Source organism: Alosa alosa, chromosome 24, assembly GCF_017589495.1.
Source record: "Alosa alosa isolate M-15738 ecotype Scorff River chromosome 24, AALO_Geno_1.1, whole genome shotgun sequence".
In the NCBI taxonomy this organism is placed as follows: Eukaryota; Metazoa; Chordata; class Actinopteri; order Clupeiformes; family Clupeidae; genus Alosa; species Alosa alosa.
This window is the reverse complement of record NC_063212.1, coordinates 15,144,041-15,166,259: the sequence shown is the minus strand read 5'-3', so window position 1 is coordinate 15,166,259 and position 22,219 is coordinate 15,144,041. Positions and strand designations below refer to the sequence as shown.

Genomic DNA, 22,219 nt, shown 5'->3' with positions numbered 1-22,219 from the left:
GTACTAAAGAAACTGAGGAACCAGCAGGTAAGAAACAAACCATGGGCTGTGGCCAACTCTCCACTATGAATCGCGAGACTAAACATCAGACATGTAAGGAACAGTTGAACTACGTGTGTAAGTATCAGTCCAATTTCTCCCATGGTGGGGTATCTTAATTTCTTGTCCGTTAAAAAAAATATCAAGTTTTACTCTCGCTTTCCTTCAAAAAATCAGAATGCAAAAAATACAATGGAACATGCTTGAAAGTTGATGTAGATTTTGGCTGGCATTTTGAGGATGATTGATTGAAATCAAATCATCTCTTTGTTTATTTAGTGTTTCAGATGAGTCTGCAAGAAGATAGGGAACACAGGAAATAAAATAGATTAATTTACAAACAATATTAGACAGGTCATCTGCTGGAAAAATTAGGCCTATTTTTTGGTCAAAGTTTTCTCCATGCATCAACCAGCATTTTTGATGACGACATAGCCCCACCCCTAAAACCAGCCACCGCACTTGACCTGACACTCTGCTTGTCAGAACAAACCAAACCATTTGTTTTCATATTAAAATGTTAATCTTTTGCCCGTCTGTGCACGCGGCAGCCTTTTGTGGCTAAGTTAGAAGCATACCGTAAGCTTAGTTAAACATTAGCTAACCTATGCATGTTCATTTCTCCAGTGTAACTTGCTTTATACCCAACCTAGTGCAAAAATTAAAAGTATTTCCACATATATAGCAGTCACATATCCTGAAAATGAACTAAAAACTGAATTTTCCATAGTCTGCTTATCTCACGTGACTACTTTAGCCTACTCGGTGAACTCGACAAACTGATACTATGTGAAAAAAACTCTGGAGTATTTCTTTATGCATAGAAAAAGATGTTCATTTCCTTACAGTGTATGGGGACTTCCCAGAAATATCTCTTTCAAGGAAAAAAAAACAATAGGTACTGGATGGACCGTTTATTTTGACAAGTTATGCCACAATCAACAAAGGAAGGAAGCTGCTGAGAAATCATTTTTAATCTGTCCCATTGATTTCTGGAAGTAATCTAATCTAATGATCCATGTACTATCCATCACCTCTAAGTTGCTCCCATGAACCAAAGGCACCTATGCAGTACTAGTATTTGGCTTCACATCTCCCCATTCAAACCCTTTGGTGTAGCTCTGTCCACTCTTTAACTTGTCTATACTGTACTTATCACCTCCATCTCAAATATAGACTATACTGCATGGAGTAACTTAAATCAAAACATCATACTAAACATAAAATTATCCATTGTTGTGCTTCAGTGGAAGTCATTAACAGTACTTTGTAATGATCTGTACACTGGCACACACACTGCAAATAACTGCTTAATCTTTGTCTTTTTAATCTTATATCAAGATCAAACATCTAGTTGGAGAGACTTACCTCTTTCTCGTAAAATCATTTGACTTAATTTAAGAAGAGTTTGATTTCTTTTAAGACATCTCATCCTGAAAACAAGCAAATTTGTCTGCCAGTGCATTAAGCAAATTCGTCCTAAACACAAGCAAATTTGTCTGCCAGTGTGTTGAGTAAATTTGTCTTGATAAGACTCCTTAAAATAAGTCAAAGTGTAATTTAAGACTCCTTAAATTAAGTCGAAATTATCTTTTGAGAGAGAGCTAGGTAAGTCTTTTCATGCTAAAAACAATACCAATTAGATTTTTTTTTATCTTAATATAAGATTAACAACACTTTTTAATATCAGATTGTTAGATTGTATTTTTTGCGGTGTAGCCTTAAGTTTTCAGGCTACTATTATAAAGGAGAGAAAACTCTACTCTTGGTAGCCTTTTAAACCATTAAGGGTTTTTTTTACTCTGTAAAATGTTCTGTTTGAAATCTAATTGTTATTAATCTTACATTAAGATCAAAAAATCTTTTTGGTATTGTTTTTAGTATGAACAGACTCTTACGAGAAAGCGCTAGGTAAGTCTCTTTATACTGAAAACAATACCAAGATTTTTTGATCTTGATAAGATTAATAAGACTTGGAAATATTTTATTACATAGCAGTTTTTGCATTGTTTAGACACAAACCACTTTCAGTTTCTAAGCAGATTCCTTTTCATTGATACTTTTGAATAACTTTCTAATCAAGTTAACTTACCATTTCGTTTCAGCTGAAGTATGTCGGTAGGTCTACTCTTTCATAGCACATGCCAGAGCACATGCCTCCTCCTGATTCCTGAGACGACTGGCAATCACTCATCTGTCTAGCCTGACTCATTTAAGTTTTTTCTACACATGCCTCATGTTCAGCTACCTATAGCTGCAGACATTGCTGTCTAATCTGTCTCCTTATCTCTTCTTAAAAACACAACGCCAGGAACTCCTGCCCTGCAAAATCACTTCTGTATTGGTGGTAGGTTTAGAGAAAAATGCAGTATGTTTAAATTGTATCGCAATAATGCCGATAACCGGGGCCATTTAGGTTACTATAATCATGATATCACACGTGAAAGAGTTGAGTGCCTTTTTCTTTCGGGGTGGGGGTAGTGGGTAGTGTCCCCATCAAAGCTCAGACCAAACCTACGACCTTGCGTTTGTCATTTGTCATAACACTGTAAAAAATGTTCGTAAAATTAACTTTGAAATGCTGTAAAATAGCTAAATAAAAATACACACACTTTGCCGTAACTCCACACCCATTTATAACTAATGCACACACTTTGTCATAACTCCTCACACATTGTGCAAGACGTTTCTGAACATAGCACACGCTAAAGAGATACAATATGCCAGAAATGGAATTTCCCTTCTCCTGATTCCTGTGTCAACGCTCAATCTCTCATATCAGTCTAGTCTGACTCGTTTCTGTTTATTTCGACACATGCCTCTTTTGCAGCAGCATATAGCCGTAGACAATGCTGTCCTTTCCATCTCCCTATCTCTTTTTTGACACACGCTGCCAGGAACTCCCGCCCTTCAAAATCTTGCAGATATCCATGATCGCTGTTCCCTTACTTTGTTTCAAAAAACAAAGGCAGCCGTGGCCTACTGGTTAGCACTTCGGACCTATGACCGGAGGGTTGCCGGTTCCAACCCCGACCAGTAGGCACGGCTGAAGTGCCCTTGAGCAAGGCACTTAACCCCTCACTGCTCCCCGAGCGCCGCTGTTGATGCAGGCAGCTCACTGCGCCGGGATTAGTGTGTGCTTCACCTCACTGTGTGTGCTGTGTGTGTTTCACTAATTCACGGATTGGGATAAATGCAGAGACCAAATTTCCCTCACGGGATCAAACGAGTATATATATATACTTATACTATACAAAACACTCTCACTTTGTTTAATTGTGACAACTGCGTCTTTGTTTATCTGTGACAACTGTGCAGTGTGCACTGTTGTATTCCCAAAATCTCCAATCAACTGAATAGCTTTACAGCCATAAACCTAAACAAATGTAAAATAAAATACATAAGAGGCCTCTAGAGACTATCTAGATTAAAGCAGTAAAGGCAATGACAAGATACCTCAGACTAAAACCAACTAAGCTAAGCTAAGTTAAGCAGACAGCAAGAGCTAAAGAGCTAAGAAGCTAATATTGAGCTAATAAAACCCTCTTACTATAACAATAACTTACAGTTATAACAAAAGTATAATAATAATTATAGTGTACTACAGTTAAAAATGTTCTATCCTTTATATAACTAAGCCTCATCATTAGTGCATGATGCCTCCACCTACTTTCACCTCCCTAACGTGAACTAGGCCTTCACCTTTGATGATGATATAGCTCCACAACTTTGAGTAGGCGTATTCAGTGTGTCTAATGATTGATTAACATCTGTCAAGTCACTTGGGAGATATCACACACACACTGTATTACATATAGGACACCATGTGACCTTAACCTTTAACCCCAAGACCTTGAGTACCAAACCAGGCCATACAGTCTTTGCAGTGATGAACTATGCAATGTTCAATGAAAATCATTCAACCGAATGTACGATTATGGGCTTAGTTTTGTCTGTCTATGGGAAACACAGTGGCTCATCACGGCACAGGTGGAGCCAAAAATGAATATCAGCCAATATACAATGAATTACCACGGAAGGGAGGAGAGTGATTTATTTGGCTGTTGAGCTCAAATATCAACAACCTTTTGTGAAATTGAAACCCAATCACGGACTGGATCTTTCCAGAAATATAAATAATGCTATATTCTCGGACATGTAGTGGAATAAAAAAAACCATATAATACATTGTAAGCAGTTGAGCCACTGCCTGTAGTCTGTCTATGCTGAAGCCGTAGAGGAAAACAACAGAGCAGTAAGAATTCATCATATATTACTTGACATTGCACACTGAAAGACAGATATCTTCTATCAGATCTTTTTCATGTTGTATTTATTTTGTGCACAGTAATTCAGGGTAATTCACAGACAGTAAGTTTGACTGAAGCAGCAGATATCTGCATATGTACTTTGGTTTAAAAAGCATATCTATTTGGTGTCTGTTAACTGAACTGAATAAATGTAATAATACATACAGCAAGATCAGGGATCTACTTTTGCAAAAATACCCACCACTCCTTAAAAACATACAGTAGACACTACAGACACACTGATTAGCAGACTGGGTAAGCAGACAACCATTTGCTATGATGGTGAGTGCTTTACACACTTCACTTCTAAGTTACAGATTGTACTGTATGTCTCTCTTTACCCACCTGTGTTTTTTTTCTCCTTTTATTTTTGTGGGGAAAAAAGGCAAAAACCAAACAAAGACTTTTTTAAAAAAGAGTCTTTTCTCTCATTTTCTCTTGTGGTCAACAAAATACACAAATGAAAACAAAAAACAAAAAACACAAAACTAATCTGGCCTTCCTCCCTCCTCACCCGCTGACAAACACCAGGCGGGCTGAGTAGGCCAGGTCCGCCAGGTAAATCAGCAGATTGAGCGCGGTGAGCACCGATACGCCCACCAACTTATCCCAGGGGCACGTGCCGACATTCCTGCAGTAGTCAGGCCGCCGCGCATTGTTGCCGTAGCGACTGTCGAACTGGAAAACGGGCCAGAGGATGGTGGCTGTGAGGTACATGGCTACGGCAAGGAAGGAGTAGGCAGACAGGAACCGGGAGAAGGTGAAGGGGAGGCAGCCGGTGCACTCGCCCACGCAGAGAATCACCACAGCGGCCGAGAGCACGAAGCAGATGCAGTAGACGGCCAGACACCACTTGAGCGCCGGGTAGCGGTCGTACGACACGGGCTCGCTGATGAACACGAAGATGACGCACGCCACGAAGGTCTCGCACACCTTCAGCAAGCCGGGCGTGGTGGCCATGTAGCCGGCGACCTCGCCTGGACGCGCCCGCGTCAGGCTCACCTCCACGAAGTACGCCACCGTAGCCAGGCAGGAGAAGACAGTGGCGGCGATGCGGTGGTCGCGCACCTCGCCCTGCCACTGGTAGCCCTTGAGGAAGGTGAGGGGGAAGCCCACGGAGGCTGTGAGGCACAGGAGCGAGGCGTAGGTGGCGAAGGTGATGGGGAAGTTGGTCCAGGAGACAGGCGCGCGCATTTGCAGGCCAAACAGCTCCACCACGAGGACAAGCAGCGTGCCGGCGAAGCTGAAGCACCAGCAGAACATGAAGAGATCGCCCGAGTTGCCCAGCGACCCACCGTGAGCCGCCACGCTGAAGGTCACGCACGTGCACAACAGTGCCGCCGTGCGCACCCAGAGCAGGCGCGACGTCTGCAGAACGACAAAAGGCATGATGGGAGTAAATACACGCAGGCAGTAGATCTGAGCACTTGGTTACTTTGTGGTGCTGTACGGTATCCCTTAGGTTGTCCTTTTCTCTCGTTCTCTCAAAAGCAAAACCTGAGTGTGAAAAATAATGATGTCCAGTGGAATATGCTTTAAGTTTGATGCAGATGACGGTGGGCCCTTTAGCATAGATGGGTGAAAAAACACATGGTGAATGTCTTTAGGTTCATGGAAAGATGCTGATTTGAGTCTCTGTGTCTGATGCGTCAAGAGGATCTGCGGACAAAAAACAAAAAAAAAGATCAGTCAACACAAGCACAGAAAGTAAGTTAGTCAGTGCCCAACTAAATAGGATCAAAAAAGCTATTCATTACATCGGTCACCAAGATGTATTCAGTTCTAACTTACATCATTATTGCCTAGATGCAAAATTATGCTTCACTTAAATTAAAAGTTGACTAGTTCACCCTAATTTCTTAAAGTAACCAGAGGTGGAAAGTAACGAAATACATTTACTCACGTTACTGTATTGAGTAGTTTTTCTGTGTATTTTGTATTTTTTAAGTAGTTTATAAAATCGGTATTTAAAATTTTAGGCTACTTGATTACATTTTGAGCGAAGTATTGTACTTCGCTACATCAAAAATCTAATCCGTTACTTGAGTAAAAAAAAAAAAGTTTAAGACTAAGGAAAACAGAAAGGGAGAGAAAAGAAATCACCTAAACCACTAACCTAGTGATAATGATCAGCATGTAGCCTACAACAGGACATGACTCAAGCTGGCGCCATGCAGTCTTTCTGAAAGTGATGGGAGATGGAGCTGGACCACGAAATGCATCAGATGTGTAGCCTAACCTATGAAAGTGTATTTTCCGCTATTTCAATGGGTTGTCTCAGTTCGTTTTAGCACTAATGATAGCGGAGATATTCAAGCAAACACCATGGGATTTCGTGTTTTGACGTTTGTGCTCACCTTTCTTTGGAAAGAAGTTAATTAGCAGTTGTTTCCCCTCATTTTGATGTCTCTCTTTTTAATAACCTGACTTGGCTTTCTTGGAGAAAGATATCAGCAGCACAACAATTAGCGGTCCACTACTAGCGATGCTCAACTAAATAAACAAAAGATAGACTACCTTATGAATCGTGCAGGCGGACTAAACCATTTAGCTCTTTAGCAAGGGAGAGTGAGAGTGACCTTAGACAGTTTTCACTGTTTTGTATACAAAATCCAGTCAGTCAAACTTTAAATTTCGTCTGACATACATTTTGACATTTAATTTGGAAGTTAAAATATTCAGGTAAAATAAATATATGGTGGACATATAGTCATATATATTTTCAGTAATTAGCTTAAACTTCCAGTGAGTCTATTCGAAATTTTCACCACACATTATATTAACACACATATAAAAAATCCAAAACATAAGAGTTATGTGTATTAAAGTGGAATGACACAGGAAAAAAGTATTGAACGTGCCTACTGAAATTTCTTCAATACTTTGTGGAAAAGCCTTTAGACAGCTTCAAGACATTTCCTGTATGACAAAAGGTATTAGTCACAGTATCAGGTGTGATTTTGGTCCATTGTTCTAAACAGATTCCTGGGGTCCCTCTTGTGAATCCTGATCTTTAGTTACTTCCAGAACTGTTTAATTGAATTGGCTGCCTTCAAGTCTTTCTGGGGCTTTCTCCGAGCGGTCCTTGGCTCTTGGAATTGACTATCCTTCTGACTCCCTGGTCAGAAATATTGCGTGGCCGGTTAATGATGCAGTGATGTTTCTTCCACTTGCAGATAATGGCTCCCATGCTGCTTACTGAATATTCTGAAGTTTTGAAATGCATCTGTAACCAGTTTCATTGATATGTTTTGCAACAATAAGGTTGCAAAGGTCTTGGGAGTGCTTTTTGCTTTTATCCATCATGAAATGTTTCTTGTGTGACACCTTGGTAATGAAAATAGCCCATCAATATGTAGGCTACTAACCAAGCTTATATTAATTTGCACAGATAGAAAGGATAACTACTCTAACTACTTACAGATTCCAGCTCGTTCCTTCCCTTTCCTTGCCTTAGTGCTTTTTCTTAGCTTGTTCAATACTTTTTCCCTGTGTTATTCCACTTCATTACACATGACTCTATTTATGGAGTTGTTTGGATTTTTTATGTGTGGATTACCTGAGTTATTACTAATGCCTGGTGAAAATGTTGTACCCCCCGTATTTCACTTTTCAAGGGCCCTCTCCTCCATTGGGGCCCTATACATCCCACTCTCCCCCCCAGTTCGACGCCCTTTAATCTGCTGAACCTTCTGCTCATTTCCAAAATATAAAAAAACTCTCTGCAACTCAACATTAACCTTCCTGCCTCAGCTGCCTGTGAGGGGCTTTTCAGTTGTGCTGGACTACTGTTCATTGCAAAGCGACGCAAGGATGAGTGCAACTAACTTCTAACTAATCAACTACTGCTCAAACTTAAAGGAGAACTCCAGTGATTTTTCACATAGATCTCCATTTCTCAACGTCACCGAGTACTGTCGGTATGAACAAAACTGAAACAATCGGTTTTACCTAGCTCGAGTTGCTGCAGCTACAGCGCTACACACTAGGAGCATGAACATGGCTGCCTTAGCTGCTGGCTGCAGCAACTCGAGCTAGGACCAAAGTCCTTTTCAGGCAAGTACCTCCACTCCACTCGGCGGCCATATTGCAAAACTTTTTGGGCACTTATCGTGCATCTATTTCGGCAGAAATGCGTGTCGCGTGGGCTTCACGACACCAATCTTGCTCCAGCAGCGAGATCACAACAGATGATTGGCATGATGTCTTCACAGCACACCACATGATTGGCTCAATGTATTTTACAACACACCACATGATTGGCTCAATGTATTCACATGTCAACGTTTTGCAGCGGAAGGGTTGTGATATTTTGTAGACAACTGACTAACCCCATGCATTACTATGGAGGATTTTTTGAGTGCTGTATCTCCTCATTAGAAAGTCTCTGGTAAAACTGGTTGTTCTGGTACCCCAAAAAAAAAAAAAAAAAGTAACTAAGTAACTTTTTACTTAAAGTACATTTTAAATGAACTACTTTTTACTTTTACTTAAGTACATTTTCAGATCGGTATTTTAACTTGTACTTGAGTAATATTTCATCAAGGTATTGGTACTTTTACTTGAGTACAATATTTTCGTACTTTTTCCACCTCTGAAAGTAACACGATATAGGAGTTCCCTTTTTCAACTATTTTTAATGTACTGGGTACAAATGGGGATACCCAATTCATCTAAAACCGACAAAATGGGTCATGGTCCTACCCGTGACAGTAACATACATGGTCCAACACAAGGCATTTGGGCCGCGCATCGGCAATGTCAGTCATCAAAATTACTTTAAAGCTGTTATTTTAAGGTCAAATAACCACATTGTATTGCTTTAAACCATAGGTTCTCAGAGTGCGGCCCGGGGGCCAATGGCGGCCCGTGGAAAGATTTCTGGCGGCCCGCGATAACATCTGATAACATCTGTAAAACTGTACAACTGTACTGTGTGCTTTGAAAAGAATGAATCTACGTTTAGTGGTGTTTCGTGGCCGTCAGGTTTTCCTGTGGTGCTTTGGTAGCTGGAATTGGCCCTGAATAAGGCCTATGCTGATAAGAAGCAAGGCACACTGAGACTGTTTGTTCTAAATAAGTTTGTACTTGAAATGGACTGCAACCAGAACTGTTATATCCCAAATTTGTCTGTTGAGGGTAGAGAACCCCAGGGATTGTGTGTGCATTGCAATTTTTCCTTAAGATTTTCACAAGTTTTGCCAGGTTTAGCCTCAGTTATGAATTAAAATGTGTTTAATGCAATATAAACTGTAGAGATGCAACCTGGTCATTAAAATGATACAAATGGGATTCTTTTCCAGGTTTTTTTTTTTTTTTTTCTCCCCCCGCCCCTTTGGCGGCCCTCAGTTCAATGTTGGGTTCCTGAATTGGCCCTCACCAATCAAAACTTTGAGAACCCCTGCTTTAAACGCTACTGAACTGCATTCTTGAAACACATCACTGCAAGATTGAACACATCACCTGGACTATGCATTTCAATTCCATTAATTTCACTTATACACAACAATGACAGAATCAGTGTTTGACACCATGCCTTGTTACATGCCTTGGTAACACCGGGATGAAAACCAACATAAATGTACTTGACATAAATGGTTATGTCTTGTACTTCTCTTTTCCTCCATAAGAGGGAGTAATATTCCTGTAATGCAGTTGGTCCAATGATTACAGTAACAGATGTTGGGTAGGTCACAACTGAAAAGTGTATGAAAGTCTGTTCATGTTTATGTTTATTGTTTTAGTTCTTATGATATTGAGTGACGCAGCACTTCATCATGGTGAAGGGAAATTGTGGGGCCCAAGGCAATATCAGTTGAGAACAACTGCTATGCTTTTTGTCAATGGATCAGATCTCAGTACACAAGGTCACACAAAATAATTTCACCAGGCAGCATATGCCAAAACACAATCAATATCTCTCTCTCTCACACACACACACACACACACAGTGAGAGAGAGAGACAGTATCAGCAAACAACTCTCAAAGAAATGACTTAAAATGAATGAATACACAATGCAAACATTCATGATCAATCCACACACAACAATGTGCTGATTGCATAACATACAAGCCCATTCAGTGAACTCTTGCAGATACTTGTATTGTAGGAGGCACCTCTGACTCAGTAGTCCTGTCTTCTACACACTGTTAGTTATGAACGCAGTCAACCCCACACAGCTCCACATAAGAGTACCCCCAAAACACACACGCACACACAAACATTAATAAGGGGGAGGAGTAAATCTGTAAATTGGGCACACTTCTTAGAGCTTGTAAGATGAAGCTGTGTTTTGCTCAGATTGCTTACATGTAGCCTATCTGAAGTACTTCACAGACGCATTCTACTGTGTACTGTAGCTGTAGCCTATATTACATTATTTAGGCCTATGATTTACCCACTAAGAAGACTCATCACTGATCACAGTAACTTTTTGGACACTTTGACAACATTCACCAAAGCATGGACTCTCTGTTCCAATTACCATTTCATCAGAAAAGGTACACTGGTTTTCATAAATGGGAGACAAAGTGGGTTGTACTGGGCAATATTCCAGCCATTCTACAACTTTGGTTCAGGTGCATTGAAGGGAGGAAGGGAGGGGTGCATTTATTTGGAAGTTTGGTTAAAAAATCATGAAAAATATCCTTTCCCCAGGATCATGGACAGCGATTGCGCAGGAAGTTGCGTTTTTTTATGTTTATATCTAAAATTATTAGCAGATGCCTTTGTCCAAAACAACAACATTATATTTTAACCAAGGACCAAACAAAACACACCAGAGAGGTAACTCACCCCTACCTTCAGCATTCCCAGAGAAACTTTACACAGGGTTTCATTTTTGTTTGGGGGACAGGCTGCCCCCACGCTGTTTGTTTCCAGTTTTCAGAGCCTATAGGCTGCCTACAGATGCCGAGTTTTACAGTGCAGGCCTATTCACGAAATGGGCAGCTAGCAAATCTTGAGGCGATGATGAATGTGAAAAAAAATATTATGGGCTTGAAATCGTGTACAATCATTGACTGCAACTTTGAGCCACCTCAATCTACAGAGCTCAGTTTAAGTGTTTCTTGACACAGCCCTTAATGGCTCTCACTTCCTTTTTCGAACAGTAGCAATGATGATGAAGAGACAGGAAGTGTGACTGAGTGTTGACAGGAGCTGCACCCAGCTAAGGCATCATTGTTGCTGTCTGATATCACATTCCAAAGTGTAATGTAATCTGGCGCTATACTGTATGTTATTTGCACTAATCAGATCTTCTCAGCATACAGCCACCATATGTAACCTCATTATGGAGGCCCATGCAAAGCCTACTTTGGGTGGTGCAGAGCTTGTTTCCTATGTGGTGGATTTGGCTTTCTCTTGCAAACAATATCTGAAAGTACACTGTGGTTGCATGGTGGTATGCTAGATAGGGTGGGGTTAGAATCTTGGCTCAGGCGAAAGACCGATGGTTTTCAACATCAGCACCTAGATGTGGTTCAACTGATAGGTAGGCTACCAAATGTAATAGGCTTTTACAACTGACCAGCTTTGCAGCCTAAATCAATGGAGTGGACCCTTTAGCTATTGTATTGTAATAATAATATTGTAACAATCTATTGTATGGGCTACTCCCATCACTTTAAGAGTAGCCTACCCTAAGCAGGCAATGCCACATGAATGAGAACATCTTCTATTTTTGTCCCATTTCATTAGGCAGCACCCAAATCAGATAGGCCTATTCAGTCAAAATATTTCGACACAGCTTGATGGCTAATACAGTTGCATACATTATAACCTGTTGAATTACTTCAGCCTACTGTTGAAAAGAATGCACCTCAATCACAGACGTGTAGCAGTCAGTTGATAGCCTATCAAACACAATAGAACCAAGAGTGACGCCCTAGGCTACGTGCCGTAAGCCAACCAACACAGGATTTCACATATGATGAGATGAGGCTACATTTGTTTCCAATGCATAGTTAACAGCAAAACTTTTTTCTCTTAACAAAAACGTTAGGTTAAATCTAGTGCAATGTAGACAAACTCAGGAATTCGGCGGAAATATTTAGTTTTCTCCATAGGCAAAACATTTTCCACACTGTAGCCTACCGTTACACCGTAAACGGCCATTTAATCTTTATAATCCGATATGGGTAAAAACAACTATTGTGTAGCGGATCAGTTGACACGAGTAAACTCACCTTTTCCTAACAGCTGGAATTAGTTGTATAATCTTCTTACTTTCTCACAGCACGAACACGCGTGTTGCATCGGAGGGGCAGGGGGGATTTTCTTCTTCCTTGGACCAGACACGTCCCCACGCCCAGTCATAACCAAATTAGGTATGCCTTTTTAGCTTCTTTCCTATCCTTCGCTCGTCATCCGGAGCTGATAACAGCCTATCCTATCTTAACTATTTAATTGATGGAATAGAATTGAACATCTTCACTATAAGCATTGTTAAGAATAGGCTACCTTACCCTAAGTGGTATGCCTTATTGTGAAAGTGAATGGTAAGTAGGCCTATTCTGAAGATACTTCGGATTACTTCGCATTATTAGCTGAATGATGAAATGATTGGATGAAACAGTCAGGCTATGTGAGGTTATGTGAAGTTGCCATTCCCATAACCAATGTCAACAACCCTTGACCCTGCTTTACAGTAAATATAGATCATTTTAATAGAAGGCCCTAGAAACATTGTTAAAGAACAATAATCTTTTGTCTGCACATAGGCTAAAACAAATGTAGGCCTAACATTTCCCAAACATCCCAGGCCTATTAGCTATACAGATTTTTTTTCCAAGATGGAATTTATCAACACAATGGGATCTACATGCCTTTTTGAAAACTGGCTAGTTGTAGGCCCCATTGCCCTCAAATGAAACTGATTTTGTACTTTCCCTGAGAGTTTCTTTTAGGTTATCATTATAGAGTGAGAATAAGAGAAACAGGGCACCTGAGAGATGCATACACGGTTTGGTTATGTATAGGCCTAAAAACATTGAAATTCAGTTTGAAAAGTTAGTTAACATGCATGTAGTCCTACATGTTGTTACAATTGAAACGTAATCCCTTAAATTGATCAGTACTGTGTACCTGTATGCAGAATACCGCCCATTTAGCCTACATAGGGTGGATTGTCCTAATGTGGGACATCCAATTTTGATCCCAGGACCCTACAGCTTTGGCATATAGTTTCACTGACATTCATTTGTTTGGGGAAGAGCCACACCCACTGGAGCTTAGTTGTCCCACATTAGGTAGTGTCCCACAATAGGACAATTTATAGTAACTGTATTTTAATACAATTGAAAAAGTAAAGAATTTTCAATTTAAAAAAAAAAAATGGTGACATCTGTTAGATTGGAAGAATCAAGCATCTCTCAGCTGACCTAAAGTGCTGATGAGCATTTGATGAGGGGCATATTTGCTGAAAGCGAGGTGGGGTTCAAGGGATTGATTTAAGGACCAAAATGATGCATATCCATTTTATTTGCTCATTTAAAGTAGCCCAAAATAGACATAACTTTCTGCAGTTTTTAAAAGGCTATGCAAAATGTGAACTTCTCCTTCTTCTTACTAACAAAGGCTATGCAAAATGTATGTTTATTTACATGTATTCATGTAGTTGACACTTTTATCTCAAGGAACTTACATGAAGACTATAAGCTAATACAAAGGAGACTTAAGGGTAAGTTAATATACTACTTTTACAAACACCACAAGAGCACAAGAGTAGACCTGCTAGAGCAAGCCTATTATACTAGCGGCCCGTAGGCCAGATCCAGTTTTTCTTCAAACTTGGCTGCTGGTGTATCAGGAGCGCCGGAACGAGCTACCATAGGCTACACCCACCCATTTAATATGTAATAATACATAATCTTAAGTGATATCATAAAAACCTTGAGAAGGCTTGCAACATGTTTCAGATAGATAGTGTTGTGCCTCGTATTAATGATTGCCTATAGAATCTCAGTTGCAATAAATGTAACTGCAACATAATCATAACATCAATAATTGTTCAGATTTAATGACAACCACTGTCTCTCAAAAATAAATGAACAGTTGGCCTGATACATTGAAATCACAATTTGAAGCCTTCCTGAGGTGACAGTTGGAGCTACAGAGCTAGAGTTAAACGCAAGTTTTACATCCACCCACAAGAGGAGGCAGTGAAACTAAAATGTCCAGGAACTCACTCATGCTTTATGGAGAAGATCAGATTGGATCAGCTAACAACAGATCCCCACCATCACCATGATGGGAATTTGTTTGTCAGCCTGAAGAAACAAAGGATTAGAAAATATTAAATGGGCTAGTTTGACTTAACTTCTCACTCCATTTTTGATCTAGCATGTTGTTGTCATTATCAGATAGTGACTGGGCAAAAGTGTGTGTGTCTGTGTGTGTATGTGTTGCTTCTGCTTCTGGCACCATTGATGTGTATGCTATGATTTATGAAAAAAAAAGTATTGTGACGCTACACATGGATACACTGTCGAACTCATGGAGGGCTGCCGACTAACGCAATTGACACATAGGCCCATGTCACTCCCTCAGACCACAAAGTTTTACCAAAGTAATTTTTCATCTTTGCTTGAATTGATTCAATGTATTTGTGACTTGAAGCTGATGAGATCCGTGCCTACATTCAGACCCAAAGGTGGAGGTCAATCTGCCCCTGCCTTAAAGGTGTTAGCATGGTTGGGTGACGTCGTCACTTCTGCTGACGCTTAAAAAAAAACAGAGAGCTTGCTTGCCCCTCCCTCCCCCTCCCTCCCATGCAACTGAAACTGTCATGAATGCGCATTTCGTCTGTGATTGGCTGGAAAAGCAGACATGGGCAGTATTTTAATTACATGTATTTTAAATATGTATTTAATTACTTTAGCTCCTGTCTACTAAGCAACCTGTCTTTTTTCCCTAACAAGCCAACATTCCATCACTCAGATAAATATACTACATATAACCATGACAATAAGCTATGCTTATCATAGTCCAGGAGCCAAAGGCCAGAAACTTGGTGAACGTGGTTTTGTCGGTTAATTTTTTTTTTCCTTTGCTGTTTCTTGTTACCTAGGGGTTACTCCATAAGAATAGGATGGGTGCCCGATATCCCTTGGTCAATTCCCTATATTCAGCTCTAAAGTTGACCTAAGTAGCGATTTGTCCATAAAAATACTCATTCTATTACCCTTTTGGAAGGACAGCATAAAATGTAAACCCATTTTTCCTTATTCTTGCAGTAGTATGCCACATTGTGACCAACTTAAGTGTTAGATCCAACTTTTCTTTTCTATGATCCCCTCTGGATATGTCTGAAGTTGGAAGAAATTAAAAGAAAAGTCAACTGAGGGAGCCAAAATGGTCAACATGGGTAGTAAACCCAATTTTGTTTGTGCCACCAATTTTATGTCACCCTGTAGACAACTGAAAAGCATTATTTCTGTTTCATCACCCCCTTAGAACATTGAAAGTGGAAAAATATTAAAAAGTAGCTAACTTCAGGAGCTTGAATTGTCAGGTGGTACAAGACTTAAATTTGAAAACGATACAAAAGATACTGAGGGAGAACATTAGGACATGGACCCCATATGATGACCTTTGACCCCATTACCTAATAGCTGATGTTCATTCTCACTACAGGACAGTATTAAAACCACTTAATGGATTTGACATGAGGACTTATGCAATGGATAACATCCACCGAGGTATGCAGAAATAATGGAAGAGATGGACGCAAAGACCTCCCCGATGCAAAAAGAGTTTTCTCCACCAAGTTAATTAATTCTGTATATTGGGACATCTTACAGGATGTTATTCTGTTTGTCCATCATGTTGCCAATCATGTATGTAGGCAAAAGGCATGCATTTAGAGCACAAAAAGGGAAATGCAGTTCAGTTTAAAAAGAGTCCGACCTGTTGAATTTGTCGTACTACATTCATTGGTTATGGAAATGATGGTGGGTAGTTTGTTATGTTACAGTTGATTAAAGTCTGCCTCTTGTCAGTTCAATCATTGTTTATTGATATGGGACACAGATTACATTTTTTTACCAGATCTACTTTATAGGAGACCCTCTGCCAGCCAATCAGAAAATAGTATTTCTTGTCTCTTGGGGATACATTTTCAATAATATGCCTTGTAGTTTCTTTTAAAAGTGTATACCATGATTATTGTATGGACATTTTTGTATTTTCAAATTACTAATTACTTGTATTTTAATTAAATAGATTTTTCACATCAGTATTTTGTATTTTATTTAGTTACATGAGCCAGTATTTGTAATTTGTAACAAAAAAGGTTTTGATGTATTTGTGCCCACCTCTGTGGAACAGTTTGTTATGTTTCATGGCCCAGGCTGGACCAGGCTAGCCTGACGAGCCAGACCCACATCAATATGTAGGGTCTGGGGACTCACCATTTGCAGTGCTTAGTCCGAAGTTGCGGGATAAACGGTTGTCTTTCAAATTCCCTCTGCTTTACAACTCAGCCCATACGTTTCCCCACCTGCTAGTTGGCTAGTTGTTCAAACTTTTGCCAACTTAAAAAAAGCTTAACTTGTGTCAAGTTGTTTGCCAACAGCAACATCCATCTTCTTTGTTTTCAAGTAGCAGGGAATTCACGCTGAACCGTCGCAACTCTGCCATCATTATGTTAAGCCCACTACCGACTCTATACACAATGTGAGTGGCCTGATCGAAGTTTAATTTTTCCAGTTCGCAAGCCAACGGAGAGTTGCTAGACTACCCTGGCAGACGCTAGGGTGCGTCTAGATTTGTATGCTAGGACCAGGTGTTTTTTGTTGTAGTTTTTGGGGCCTGGGCTGGCCACAGGCATGGATGGATTATGAACTTTCGGGCCCCTGGGCCTAGTTGTATTAAGGCCCCCCTACGCATATGTGGGAACGGGGTTTGGGGGTCCTCCCCCAGAAAGTTTTTAGTTTGTATGATGTGATTTCCTGTATTCTGGTGCATTTTGGGGATGGCCAATACTTTAATTCAATCAGATTCATAGCCTACATCCTGATTTGCTGATATTGAGGCAATGATTCCATGCAAAGGCTTGGGCTTCAGGGCCCCCTGACCCCGGTAGGCCCGTCCAGTAATCCATCCCTGGCCACAGGTTTTATGTTTTACAGTGTATTCATGGAAGAGACAGCTAGCAGATCATGAGGAAATGTTTTCTGTACGTGACCTAGCTTAGAAACTGCACAAGACTTAGAGAACCTTTAAAACTAGCAATGGTGTTTTATTTATCAACCAATAACTGATCATATTAACCAATGATCCACTACATTACATACGTCGATGTATTGGTCATAATAATCTTCAATCACTAACTGGGTGTTAAAAGTTTTTCAGCGCACACTAATCCTCCATTAATAAGAGGAGTTGGCAGCTGTGACACTTGTTTCTGGATAAGCCACAATAGGAGTCATTTTAGCCACTTCGTAATTTGTGTGGCCCACAAAGACTATGTGGGCAAGTTGGTAGGCTACGGAGGTTAAATGGCCCCGTAGGCTATAAGAGAATGAGAGTGCATACGTTTAAGTAGTCAGAATGTAATCAAGGGAGATAGTAGTAGAAGGAAAGAAGAAAGGAGGTGCATGATATAATACTAATACTACTACTACTACTACTACTACTACTACTAATAATAATAATAATAATATATAAGAAGGAAAGAAGAAAGGAGGTGTATGATATAATAATAATAATAATAATAATAATAATAATAATAATAATATAACAATAATAATAATTTAACTATTTGTTTTAGCAGCTTGAGTGGAAAGGCCCATGACCCCTCGCCTTGATGCAGGTCTAGTTTACTCTGAAAGAGCAAAACTGGGAAATCATTGGGGACATATTTTCTCATTCAAGGCTTTGTTGTACTGTTGTGTGCATCTCAACATAAATTATAATTATTACTATTTTATAAATTAATGACCAACTTTCAGTCACGGGATGCAGGCCTATCCGATAAACTCAGATTTTTATGTAGTACTGGAATTTAACCCAAGGAGGGCGATAGTGAGGATGTTTGCCTGTGCTCCACAGCAAAACACAAACCATTAGGATTTCCCTGTAACAAGCAAACACTAAATAGTCTGCAGAATGGAAGGCTAATAAATGCACCGACTAAGACTTGAGACGGAATCGAAATATGCACTGATGAAATGTGGATTAACAGGTGGAAATCGATGCATGGGACAATGGAATCTCACCCCGTGGAATGCAGCAGCAGCAGTATGAGGATCAAATGAAGCGAACTATTTTGGAGGAATCTCGTATGTAGCTAACATAGCTCGCACACTCGCGTGCAGCGCCACTTATGACAAAACTGAGATTGTTTTTTGGTAAACATCATGACAAAATAGAATCTACAGTCACCGTTTGATATGGTAGTCTTTTGAGATTTTAGCTTTTACGTTTTCATTTGAGCATCTGATACACTGCTGTCCTTGTTCATCAGTTTCACTGGGAAGGTAGCTTTTGGCCAATGCTGTCGCCTCCGACCTTGGAGGTAGCGTGGATAACGAATCCGATGCAACTGTGCCAGTGGTCGGCACTCTTCCTCTGGAAATCACGAGGATGACGTATGGCCTCGCAAACTACAGTTAGCTGTGGTAGCTATAGTATAACTTAATGGTCTTTGTAACGCTGTATGGTTACCATATTGCCATTACAGCAATAACCTGCATAGGTTTTCCATAATCTGATATGGTAGCAGTTGCAGTTACGAAGACACGTGTGTAAATTTATATTATTGGCAAGATAGCAACCTAGCAGGTAGCGCAACTGTGTTCATCAGGGAGGTAGCTAGCATGCTAGTAGCTAGCTAGGACATCTGGAAATACCCTACTTTCTATGGGAAAGACCAGATATTGAGTGCTAGATATGTTTATCTTGCAAAATGTATAGTGAGCGTCTGCACTGACAGCTTATAGCTCTGGTATTTTTAGGGACATGCATGTTCCTGACATCTAAATATTGTGCGATGATGTTAGTTTGAGAGGTCTCTCAGCTGTTCGCGTTGAATTGTTTGTTGTGGTGTCCCGTTGCAGTCTTGTATGAGCTAACGTTAGCTAGCCTGATTTAGAGAGGTCGTGGTCACTGAGTCTTTGCAGTGAGCTAGCTTGTTAGCAAATGCGACTTTAGTGGGTTAATTTTTCAAACAAAACCTCTTAGCAGTATGTTCAGAGTTCAGGTAGAAATACGAATTCTTGTAAATAAAAAAAAATAAACATAGTGATGTATGGATGGCCTGATTGGCTTGCCTAGTTAGCTGTGGATGCATGTCAAGAGAATCCCCCCGCTTGTTTGTCTTGTTTATCTGGACTTGGAAGCTGCACCTCGTCCTTTGCGGAGCGAATTGCATACCTAACATTGTTTAATTCGAGTGACGTTTTATAACCGGTTAGGTTTTGCATTTTAAAGGGAACGATAGTATTTGAACCAAATGTACCACAATATTAGTATAAGAGCGGCACCACCAGTTATGTAACGCGGGTGCTTAGCTCGTTTTGTACGTGAAGACTGAATACGACCTCTATTTAAATTGTAGAGTGATCGAAGGATCTGATAACTTGAAAAAAAAAACAGGGACACATACATTAGTGCGTGGTACTACGTGCCAAAAGAGTCGAACCACTGACATAAGCGTGAATCCGATTGTTTTATTGGCCATCCGCACTGTCTTAATATTAAATGCATACAAATTGTAGCACGTGGTGAAGTAAATAAAACATTGCGGAAATGATCACCCACTGACCCGTCTCTGCAGCCTGGACTACAGCGGACTCGTGTCTAACAGCCTGCAGCCATGAGTGTCCGACCCCCGACCTCAACTCTAGACAGGTGAGTCTGTGCCACTGAGTCAGTTGAATATTTTGCATGCTTTCTCACTCTAAAACAGTTCCTAGTCGTTTGTGTGTTGTGCATTGTATACAGTGATGCTGTCAGACAACAGAACTGGTTTGAGAATTTGGGAAGTGTGCCCAAGGTTGGGGTTACTACCCAACAAAAGACAACTTGTCTGGTCTTCCATTTGTCACCAGAGAAGTGGTTTGGTGTGTGTGTGTGTGTGTGTGTTTGTGTGTGTGTTCTGTCTCGATCCTTTTCCATGTGTCTGCTTCTCTGTCTCCTTTTTACTCTCTCTCTCTCTCTCTCTCTCTCTCTCTCTCTCTCTGTTTATTCTGCTATTCTCCCTGTTCCCTCACTCATGTTCCCTGTCTGTCTGTTTCTGTGTCTGTCTGTCCGTCTGTTTGCTTCCTGTCTGTGTCCTGTTTTGTTTCAATGTGAGCAGGGCAGCCGTCAAGAAACAGACGCACCTGCCCAGGTAGGAAGGCTGTGCCGCTGAGCCTCTTAGATGCAGCGCTCTCACAGTCCTTTCCGTTTCGGCACTGTTCCTCATAGATCCACCTTTCTCTCTCTTTCTTTCTCTCTCTCTCTCTCTCTCTCTCTCTCTCTCTCTCTCTCTCCTCTCTGTTTCTCTATTCAGCTCCTGTTGACTCTCTCTCAACTACACTCCACTGTTCTGGGTCTCTCTCAGCTTTCTGATCATCCTCTTGAGTGTCAGTTAAGCATGACATGAGAGTTGTGCATGTGTGAAAAGTTCCATCAGGTGTATAAGGGAGACCCAGAATACAAGGATGTGGTTGGTCCGTTAGAATAGTGTTGGGAAAACTATTCAACCTCAAAGTTGGTGGTTAACATTGGAGGTCCGATTTTCGTCGTCAAAGTTATAATTCTGCTGTTCTTGGGATTTCAGCGGGATGTAGTTTGTTAGTTGCCATTCCTCTGCATTGTTGTCTAACATTGAAGTTCTGCTCTGTGTCTGTTTTGCTCATCACCGGTCCAAGATAGTCGAACCGGCCAAGATGGTTTTATAAAGGGCCCTCAGTCTCATTAGGTGTTGGTGATCCCAGGCCGGAAAATGACACTGAAATAGGAATGTCGGTTGGAAGATCTTGCAGTGATTAGCTTAGTGGATGTGTCATAATCCTAAAGACCTGTCTTGGACTGGGAAATGGGCTCTTCTCTTGTGTAGGATAGTTTTTTAACATGTTGTAGGCATTAGATGAGAATTAAGATGGTCAGAGTACAGACCACTGACCTGTTTAACATGCTTCTCATTCCATCATTTTGGTCTAATCTGATCACCTCTGCCTGTCTTTGTCATTGGGACCACCTGTCTCATTGTTGTTTCACTCTTTCTTTTCTATCTCTCTATTTTCCCCCTCTTCGTCATATCTTTCTGTCTCTCTACCTGTCTTTCTCTTTCTCTCGCTCTCTTTCTGTATTTCTCACACTTGCTCTTTAGTCCTTTCGCTGCGTGGTGAGTTGTCCAGTCTTTTTCACCTGCTCCATGTCGTGGTCAACTATGTGTCTGTTCTGAATGAGACGAAGAATTGATTGGTTTCTCTTTTGCATCCTGATATGCAACCCTGATACCCCCTCCCATTGGCTAATGCCTGTATGCCAATGCCCCCCACCACCCCACCTCCCAACACTTCACCAGCAACTCCTCCCCCAGGGTTTTCTCCAGCTAATCTGATTGGAGTGAAATACACTAATAAGACACTCCTATCTGTTACATAAATTTAGTTGACATGGGTTAAGTCTAAAGATCTGCTGGAGGGACTCTACAGGAAGGGGTGCATTGGTTTGTTTGTTTGGAACTGAGAATCATTCTGTTGCTGTTTATAAAGCCCTCTGTTCCTGCTGCCAAGTTTACGTCTTCATCTCTCTCTCTCCTTCCCTCTCTCCCTCCTTCTTCATCTATCTCTATTTCTCTCTGTCTCAATCTCTCTCTCTCCTTCCCTCTCTCTATCTTTCTCTCTCTCTCTCTCTCTCTCTCTCTCTCTCTCT

The 22,219-nt window shown here is 40.7% G+C and overlaps 3 protein-coding genes across 11 annotated transcripts in view; 2 read left to right on the top strand and 1 right to left on the bottom strand.

The window, feature by feature from the left end:
* The window catches only part of LOC125289084 (basement membrane-specific heparan sulfate proteoglycan core protein-like), a 947,802-nt gene that overhangs the window by 494,180 nt on the left and 431,403 nt on the right, over positions 1-22,219 (top strand). The window lies entirely within an intron of this gene.
* On the bottom strand, positions 4,356-12,650 carry myadma (myeloid associated differentiation marker a). The gene is made up of 2 exons (XM_048235988.1): positions 12,541-12,650; positions 4,356-6,008 (listed from the first exon to the last, which is right to left on the bottom strand). The coding sequence occupies exon 2, from the start codon at positions 5,736-5,738 to the stop codon at positions 4,860-4,862; it is 879 nt and encodes a 292-aa protein (XP_048091945.1). The 5' UTR covers positions 5,739-6,008; positions 12,541-12,650; the 3' UTR covers positions 4,356-4,859.
* The window catches only part of arhgef11 (Rho guanine nucleotide exchange factor (GEF) 11), a 34,824-nt gene continuing 30,994 nt past the window's right edge, over positions 18,390-22,219 (top strand). For 5 of the 9 annotated variants that reach the window (XM_048235918.1, XM_048235922.1, XM_048235919.1 and 2 more), the window contains exons 1-3: positions 18,390-20,206; positions 20,655-20,687; positions 21,672-21,686. In XM_048235918.1, the coding sequence (XP_048091875.1) occupies positions 20,172-20,206; positions 20,655-20,687; positions 21,672-21,686 (83 nt within the window). In that variant the 5' untranslated portion in view covers positions 18,390-20,171. The remainder of the gene's footprint in view (positions 20,207-20,654; positions 20,688-21,671; positions 21,687-22,219) is intronic. The other 4 variants (XM_048235917.1, XM_048235920.1, XM_048235921.1 and 1 more) reach the window with 4 other exon arrangements.

What these genes read in the sequence shown, in the direction of transcription:
- myadma (XM_048235988.1), bottom strand. Translation starts at nt 5,738, where the DNA reads ATGCCTTTTGTCGTTCTGCAGACGTCGCGCCTGCTCTGGGTGCGCACG.